The sequence below is a fragment of the Alosa sapidissima genome, chromosome 4, assembly GCF_018492685.1.
Source record: "Alosa sapidissima isolate fAloSap1 chromosome 4, fAloSap1.pri, whole genome shotgun sequence".
Classification (NCBI taxonomy): domain Eukaryota; kingdom Metazoa; phylum Chordata; class Actinopteri; order Clupeiformes; family Clupeidae; genus Alosa; species Alosa sapidissima.
The window spans coordinates 11,275,893-11,285,106 of NC_055960.1; the positions used below are offsets into that span (position 1 = coordinate 11,275,893).

Sequence of the window (9,214 nt, forward strand, 5' to 3'; positions counted from 1 at the left end):
AAACTACATGGCTATCCATTGCAGCTTCAGAATGGATTAATTCACCATAGAATCCTGTCTAGCCCCTTCTCTGGACAAGGCGATGCCATATTTAGCAGTTACACCATGTAGTTTTCAAGAAGTTTTCAATTCTCCTACTAAATCCCATAACCATAACCATAAAATATAAGAGCTTTATTTCCCTTTCTCTATTTCTAAGATTTGGATGGAAAGAATCAATTTCCCATGATGCGTCACTTCCGTATGTAGAGAGTTCCTTCCTAGACGAAGATGGCGGCTCCCTTAACACTTGTTCTGATTGTGGCTGTAACAATCAGAGCAGCATTGTTTAGATCGAGTCTAGCTGAATTGATTTCTGAGAGGGTAGAAGTGGTATCGCCGTTAAATGCCTGGAAACGAGGTTTGTGATAAATTAATTTCTTGGAAGCGTGTTAAATATATTAAGAAGGACAACCGTCATGCAGCTCTCAACCGAACTGTCATCATTCTGAGACGCCGAGCGTGTAACCTATGCTACAGTAAAGGCATGAACGTCGATGCACAGATTCGTTTATGTTTATGCACAGAATTGTGTGGAGTTTGTAGTAGCCTATTGTAAAAGGTACTCTCTAATAATTTCCCCTTTATGTGGTTAATGTCGGCTTTTTCGAACTCTGGAGTTTTCTCTCAACCTACCAATGGGAGAGTCAGCCAGTCATTAGCGAGGTTTCAAACAGAGAAGTCATTCACTCTCTTCATAATCGAATTTAAATGCTGTATAGCTAGATGCTGGTATAGGTCATGATCACCATTACGGTGTTACATGTGTTAAGAGGAGGTTTTTGTTGTTGTCATTTCTTTGTAAAATCACGGCAGTGTAAGTGTCGGATAAATGTTGATATTTCTCTTTATTCGCCTTCCACTACGCTTGCAGTGTAGCGCTTGCTGTTGATTTTGCATTGGTTTTACAATGACCCACAATAATTCCGGAAGTCGGACGTAGGCTACTTCTGCAGTAACGCCGCCTCTTTGTGTGTTGCATATTTTTCAGTTGTGGAAGGCCTTGCTTTGCTGGATCTGGGTGTGTCACCTTATTCAGGAGATGTGTTTCACGAGACGCCACTCATCATATACCTCTTTCACTTTGTCGTCGACTATGCAGAAATAGTATATATGGTGAGTGCACACCATTTTGTTTTCACTACATCATTGTATATTGTCATTGGGTCAAGTGTAATGTGTAATTGTGTTGAGCAGTACAATATGTTTTACCTTATGTACAGTTAGCAGATTGTATCACTGCAGTGGCACTCTACTTGGCAGTACAACACTACAATAAGAATGTGGTGAGTTGAAGGGAGACATATTCTCACATAACAGTCAGACTGAGTCTGAAACAGTATTAATTGAATGCATTTTGCATTTTTCTTTTAACGCCACAGTTCAGAAAACAGAAGTATGCATTGAAAGATGACAGATACCCACACGACTGTCTGGAACTCATGCGAAGCCCTAAAGAGATGTTCTACATCCCTCTAAAAGTGGCAATGTTGTGAGTTCAATTTCCATGTATCTGCTTGGCTGTAAAGGCTGTTCTGATGATCACTTCACTTTGTCGGTGATTTTGTTTTTGATGGTAAATATTGGTAAAAATGGTTGAATAGCCACAGTGGGAAATCCCCTACATATAGCACAAAGAATTTAACACATCTCCTGTGTATATCTGAAATCATTAAAATGTGTTTTTTATGATGATTAAATGGCAGTCTCCTGTAGTCCAGAATGTGCGACATTGCTGCTGTTACTTGTTCATAGTCTCTCTGATGATGTTCCTCATAGACACTCTGTAAATTGCCGTTTGTTTGTTTGGTTGTGTTCTTCTACTTTGTTGGTTCAATGGTTATCATTCATCATTCATTCAGTGTTCAGTGCCTGGAGTCGAGAAGAAATGTAGCCTATAATTAAACAAGTTTTTATGTATTGTCCCATCTGAATGCAATCTGTTTATGCCTAATAATGATATTTTCCATCCTATCCTCACAGCTATCTGTGGAACCCTTTCACTATTCTCTCCTGTGTTGCAAAGTCAACGTGTGGACTCAACAATGCAGTCATCGCACTCTTTATACTGAGTACCATAAAAGGTAGGAGTGTCGTCGAGTGTGTGATTTGAGCTCTTGTGAACCGGTGCTCCTAGCATGACTTTTTAAGAGCACCATTGCGGGACTAATGTGTGGTTTTCTTTGTTTCCGCAGGAAGTGCCTTGTTGAGTGCGATATTTTTAGCCCTGGCAACATACCAATCCATCTACCCCCTCACCCTGTTTGCCCCTGCGCTAATTTACCTGCTCCAGGTGTGTCCCCTCAGCTCTTCATCCTTTAGTCCATACGCTCTCAAAGGAGCAACAGCCAAGTGGTCTTACATACTCTGATTTTAGAGGACAGAAAAGTAAAGTACATTATAATGTGGTTAAGTGTTCTATTGTATTTATTTATTTTTGACAGGAAGAGGGTAAATATTGCTGACATTTTCCAACCATTTTGAATCTTAACACTCCCCCCTCCCCCTTCCCTAATCTCCTTTCTCTCCTCCAGAGGCTGTGCCTCCCAGTGAACCTTCGCAGGCCCAGTTTTTGGCTGTTCGCCTCGCAGTATGCGTTCATGTACTTTGGGAGCCTGTTGGTCATTGTCTGTCTCTCGTTCTTCTTGCTCAGCTCTTGGGATTTCATTCCCTCAGTGTATGGCTTCATGTAAGTGGATTTGTGGGCTATAAAATTAGCTAATGTAGCAAAATAAATTCTTCCTTGTGGAAAACCCTGACATTTTTTAAATGATAATGGGAACCATGTGTCTGTATGTGTGACTGAATTTCCGTATGTACTTTTGCAGACTATCCGTGCCAGACCTCACCCCAAACATCGGTCTCTTTTGGTATTTCTTTGCCGAGATGTTTGAGCACTTTCGCCTTTTCTTCATCTGTGTGTTCCAGATCAACATATTCTTTTACTCTATTCCTCTGTCCATCAAACTAAAGTAAGTGCTTTAAATATTTTTCGTGTGATGAAATATTTTCCCTTGTGCCTCAAGAAATGGAATGTGCATATTAAAAAATGTTTTGGCCACATAAACTTCAGTTGAACACAAAAGATGGACAGTAAATACAATATAAAGATGTAAAATGACATCAAAAGCAGGGTTCTCAGTACATTAGTCACAGTCAGTAATTTAAAAAGCCAATGGCAGCTAGGACAAATTAATCCCTCGTTCAGGCTATGTTTACACCGTCAGTTAAATGTGACCCATTTTTCATTTTTTTTCAAGAACATGTAAACAGGAAAAAAGCACATGAATTCTGTTATCTTCAAGTGTAACTTTCGCCAAAATGCATCCTAGGGTGTTTTTGTGAATGTACGCGAGTCAAACTTTCGCTTAAAAGCATAATTACATGATGCGAAGCGCCACTTTTAAGCTTGTCCGTGTTGTCTTTTTTGGGTCAAATAGCCTTTTGAATGGGAGTTGTAGGGGCACTACTATTTTGATACATGATCGCGTCAAAATGGCAATACACTAAGAAGGCTCGACACAACATGAAACTTTGATTGAAGTATCATCAGTGTCTCTACACATGAACTCGAACATTGACAACATTGTTCATGTACACATAGTTTACTAAAAAGAAGGTTTTGGACAACTCACTCCTTGACTGGCAAGATGGAAGCGAGCAGAAAAACCAAGTGAATTGTTCAAATCCTTTCTTTTAGTAAAGTCTGTGGATCACAAACAATGTTCTCAATGCTCAAGTTCATGTGTAGAGACACTGATGATACTTTGATCAATAGATGCAAGAACAAAATATTTTAGGCAAAAAAGTATAGGCAAAAAAATCTTAACAGTGCATCAAGGCCTGCCTGTGTAAATACAGCTTTTTAGTGTTGAGGCTGAGATTTTGCTGCACACTTTTGTGATGCCCCGAAAAGCTTTTTCTGTTTTTAAGGTTAAGTGATCATTCCCATTCTAAACCATAGTTTATTTTATTACAAGGCCATGTTGGTATTTAACAAAAGCCACCTAAGTTGGCCGTGATCTTTGCACAATATTCCAATAAGCAGGTTAAGCGTATCTAAACACAACCAGTGTGCAAGTTAATCATTAGGCTACCTTGACAGTAGCCTTTAGGACAAACACATTTCCTGCAGACTGTTTTGTGATAATAAATTGTGAACTCCAAAGCCAGTGGCAAAATGCACGTGCCATGTAGCATGCAGGCTAGCCTTTATGAACTTCTACTGTGTGTGTGTGTGTGTGTGTGTGTGTGTGTGTGTGTGTGTCTGTGTCTCTATTCCCCTGCAGGGACCATCCAGTGTTTCTCATGTTCATGCAAATAGCCGTCATCTCCATTTTCAAGTCCTACCCCACGGTCGGGGACATTGCGCTGTACATGGCCTTTCTGCCGGTGTGGAACCACCTGTACAGATGTAAGTATGGTCTTTCAGGCAGTATTGGGAATTTGCATCATTTGCAATGCACCATATTATTATGTCAGAAATGTACCCATATTTCCTTTATATGTTCATGCATGACCTATGAACACATAAGTGTCCTGAACTGTGTGAAGACATTAGGCGGGGATCACATTGTTTTGATCACAGGTTTCTTATTGTTCTCTATGGTTCGGCAGCGGAACGGTGGCAGCACTGGCGTAACGCTAGCGTTGAGCAAGCTGAGCGTTGAACTTGGTTCAACTTTCAAAGTGCAACGTGAGCGTATTCAATTGACAAACCGTTTGTGTTTCCTAGGAACGGGACAAACCTTATGGTTTGAGCGTTGCGTTACGTTTGCCGCTTGCCGCTGGCTAATGTGATCCCCGCCTTAGTGTCCAGTACTGCTGATAGTGTTTTGAAGTGTTCTGTCTCTAACTCTCTATGTATTATGTTTATGTTCTGCAAATGTTAGAAGTGATCTGTTTGTGTCTTCAGTCCTTAGGAACATTTTCCTGGTGTGCTGCGTGCTGCTTGCCTGTTCGGCCCTCTTCCCGGTTCTGTGGCATCTATGGATTTACGCTGGCAGTGCCAACTCCAACTTCTACTATGCCATCACTCTGCTCTTTAACTTGGCACAGGTACAGTGGTGTGGCGCTCTCATTCATGATTCAGACACTACCCCTTTAATTTTTGGTCAACAAGGTACTGCCTTTCTCCGTGTGTGTGTGTGTGTGTGTGTGTGTGTTTGCAAGGTGAGAAATGGGTGTTAAGTTTTTGTCCTTTGCCTATAGCAGTTGTGATAGGCCAGGGCATGACAGAGGTTTGAGCTGGCCTTCCTCAGTTATTCATGTTTACTGATACTTCCACTTGAAGACACATCACACATTCTGAGGTTGGAGGTTGCTAGACAACACAAAACACACATTCTGAGGTTGGAGGTTGCTAAAGAGAGAGAGACTCAGAACCATGTCTAGCCGTTTTCTTAACAGGGTGGAAAAAAGGCTGACGTGATGGTTGGCATTCATTATTAATTAGCCAGTTTGAGTTTCAGACAAACACTTCCTCATTAAGTTCACACAATTTCAGTCTTGTCTAGCCTGGCTTCAGGAGATTAAATCTTTAGTAGCTTCCTCATGTTGCAACCTCTCTGTATTGGACAAGCACAGTGGACTGTATTGTAAAGGTTACAGCATTGTGTTTGCTGGGCTGTTGAGACCAATGTGTTTCTGCAATCTCTGTGTGTGTGTGTGTGTGTGTCATTGTCTCAGATTCTGCTGGTGTCCGATTACTTCTACGCTTACCTGCGACGGGAGCATCACCTGAGCCACGGCCTGTACCTGAAGAGGAAAGATGGCAGCGAGGCCACACTGGTGCTTAAGTAGCCCTGGCTTTAGGACTGCGGGGGAAACAGTTGGACTCAAACAGGCCTTTTTTCAGACAGGTTTTTTTTTCTCACTCCTTTTTGTGTTTTTTTTTTCTCATGATGAAGTATCCTCACATGGACCAAAGCTGCTGTGAAGATATTCTCTGCAGGATTATCGTGTGAAGGACTGGAAGCTGCGGATTGATGCCATTGTGCCTTGGTCCGTGCTTCAAAAAAAGAAAAGATAAAAAGTCTGGAATGTTTGAGATGCCTCTAAACTGTGTGGTCGATTGCTGGTTGTTTGCTTCCTTTTTGTTGTGTTCGTCCTGCTTTCTTATGATAAAAACTGAAGTCCTCTCATAGTGAAGCAGAGCTGCAGTTCCCATATTGTCCTGTGGAGGGAGCTATGTGAACACTGAAATGACACTTGGCGGTGCAAACAAGATATGTGTGCCACATACTTGAATGACACTGCATACTCCCTCCCTAATGTGCTTACCATGGTTACAGACATCAGACCCTGCCATGGTGATCATGGCCCATATTTTGTGGGGCTTTTGATAAGGGACTTTGATTCATGCATGCACTGTTTGTGAATGTTATCATAGCTATGAGGTTGAATGGGAAAATGTTAGAGATCACTAGGTCTATATTCAGATGTTTCGTTTCACATTAGCTTATATGTATAGATCATAACCATTGTACTCTGCTTATCTGAATGTGGGCGATATCCTCTGCTGCCATGTAGTGTTGCTGAATGTTAATTTTTATTCTATAACATTGGCTAGCATTGGTTAATATGTTTTATTTGTGATCTATATGTCATATGCACTGACTTTGTTTTTTTGTAACTAAGTGAAATTGTTGACATCTCTGCACACTGTTAGTTAGCATGCATGATGGGAATGATGATTGCTGAGGGACTCAAGCCTCTAGGCAGCTGAAAGTGGACATGAATCTGGAGCACCAGGTGTTGCAGCCCTCTTTAGCTATGTGACCTTATGTTGTCAATGAAGAGATGAGTCTGCCCCCGTCCGGCTCGCACAAGACCTCCACTGGCTTGGTGTTGGAATTTTCCATCTTCCGCTGTCTGTCTTTTGTGTGTGTGTGTGTAAAGAGAGAGAAGGGGGTGGGTAGGGTCTATTTATATGTCACAAAATGTTGTATTACAAGGTTGGTCATTCTTCCAAAGTGCAGTTCACAAGTCATAAAAAAGCCAAAGGCCTCTGTTTGTAAACATGAGGAACGTGTGGCCAGATCCTAGATGTTTGACACACTGTTGTATGCAAATAGGGCTGTCACAGCATGGAAAAAAACAAAGCCGCTGTTAAATCTTCTTGCCACCCAACCCCCCTCCCACCCCCTATTATCAACCCTTTGCCAAAAGTTCTAGGATGTGAAGTGTGGAAACAACACCAAACTCTTTCCTGTTACTTTGCTGTGCCATGATCCATATGTAAGTACAGACTACTATAAAGGACTGTATGGTAGGACACTAGATTGATGATGGTGCTTGAGGGTTAATTTTGACCGTTGGAGGTATGTTTGTTTAAGGTTTTTTTGTTTGCTTCTTTGTTTATTTTTGTATTTGTGTGTGTGTATGTGTTATTACTGAGAGTGTTGTTATTTTTTTTTTCTTTTGCACAACAACAAAGGGATTGGGTTAAGCAGTTTCTCTAACCTGTTCAAAACAAACTCACAGACTGGACTTTGACATCATCATTAAATGGCCTTTTTATTTATGCCCTAATTTACCTTGTATTATGACCTGATTAAGTATGTGGTACTAAATAGATAACTACAATAATTTTTGAATGCACATACATTGATACGTTAGTGGGTGTTCTTAAGTGCAACACACTTACAAGGGCTGCCTTTTCTAAGGCAAACAACATTAAATTAAATATTTTATTAATTACTCACAATCACCTGTCTTCTTCCTTGGACTTTAAAGGTCTTTCCATGAATCCAGTAAAATGCTTTATAATGACTAACAGTCTCATAAAATGTGTGCCTCTCCCTATATGCGATTAAATCCTTTTCACAAAGCACAAGTTTCAAAGTCACCAGCTTATGGTATGGTAAATTGGAACACAGATAGTTAAATAATTAATGGTTCAGTGATGAAAATAGATGAATAGATAATAAATGTTGTCCTCTCTTTGTTCCGGCAATGTCGCAGGTGTTTTCCTGCTAATTTGTCATTGGGTAAAAATCATTTTTGGGAACTAGACTTCAATAACACCAAACACACTACACCTTGTTTCACCATACCCTCTGTAATTATTGACAGTGTAGAAAAGATATCATTTTAGTCAGAAATGTGTTTCTCGCAGTAGGAGTTGTTTTGACAGACTGAATTGCTACAGAAGTGACAGACAAGAGACCAGAGCCGGTACTAGACTAGCATTTTTGGGAACTAGACTTCAATAACACCAAACACACTACACCTTGTTTCACCATACCCTCTGTAATTATTGACAGTGTAGAAAAGATATCATTTTAGTCAGAAATGTGTTTCTCGCAGTAGGAGTTGTTTTGACAGACTGAATTGCTACAGAAGTGACAGACAAGAGACCAGAGCCGGTACTAGACTAGCATTTTTGGGAACTAGACTTCAATAACACCAAACACACTACACCTTGTTTCACCATACCCTCTGTAATTATTGACAGTGTAGAAAAGATATAATTTTAGTCAGAAATGTGTTTCTCGCAGTAGGAGTTGTTTTGACAGACTGAATTGCTACAGAAGTGACAGACAAGAGACCAGATCCGGTACTAGACTAACCGTCATTTGGTGAGTTTGCCTCATCTGAATACCTGTGTGCACTCATTAAGTGTTCTTGTCAAATGTTATTGTTATTTAAAGGCCTCTGAAACATTCAGTTCCTTGAAGAGTTAGGATAACTATTGTCATTTGTAGACCTATAGAGTTTGTCTGTCTCATAACATCAGGGGATCTCAGAGCTTGAATAATCCAGCAAACCGTTATGCCAAAACATTGCCAAGAGGTTGATTACTGCAATGGGCTTTTCTCAGGCCCTCCTAAGCATCAAAGTAAGTATCAAACAGCTTCAAGTGATGAAAAATGCAGCAGCTCTTACAAGAACTAGATGTACCGCATAGCGGTACAAAATATGACCGCCGCTCAGTCCTGTACATCCGTTCCGCGAAAATAAATCACACTTCAATTTGTCTCCATATTTTACTCCATCCCCCACTCTTGAAACTTTTGTGTATGCTTGTTTGGCATGCCTGAGTGTGTGTGTGCGGCTGCACAGAAAGTAGCCTACTGGTGCTGAAAAGGTGAATAGATTGTAGAATAGCCAAAGAAGATGTAGCATTGTTATAAAACCTTTAAAATCTCTAAACAATCACAAGTAGGGCAGT

At 40.6% G+C, this 9,214-nt stretch overlaps 1 protein-coding gene across 1 annotated transcript; it reads left to right on the forward strand.

Moving 5' to 3' along the window:
- The first annotated feature begins 240 nt into the window (after positions 1–240).
- Positions 241–7,576, forward strand: pigu (phosphatidylinositol glycan anchor biosynthesis, class U). Its single transcript, XM_042090274.1, has 11 exons — positions 241–400; positions 1,031–1,155; positions 1,263–1,325; positions 1,422–1,531; positions 2,023–2,123; positions 2,235–2,332; positions 2,574–2,728; positions 2,868–3,011; positions 4,329–4,453; positions 4,955–5,097; positions 5,728–7,576. Exons 1-11 carry the CDS (start codon positions 271–273, stop codon positions 5,839–5,841), a joined length of 1,308 nt encoding a protein of 435 aa, XP_041946208.1. The 5' UTR covers positions 241–270; the 3' UTR covers positions 5,842–7,576.
- Positions 7,577–9,214: the final 1,638 nt, after the last annotated feature.

What these genes read in the sequence shown, in the direction of transcription:
- pigu (XM_042090274.1), top strand. Translation starts at nt 271, where the DNA reads ATGGCGGCTCCCTTAACACTTGTTCTGATTGTGGCTGTAACAATCAGA. An exon ending in CCTCTAAAAGTGGCAATGTT is followed by an intron (nt 1,532 to 2,022) that starts GTGAGTTCAATT and finishes CTATCCTCACAG; the next exon opens with CTATCTGTGGAACCCTTTCA. An exon ending in CGCTAATTTACCTGCTCCAG is followed by an intron (nt 2,333 to 2,573) that starts GTGTGTCCCCTC and finishes TCTCTCCTCCAG; the next exon opens with AGGCTGTGCCTCCCAGTGAA.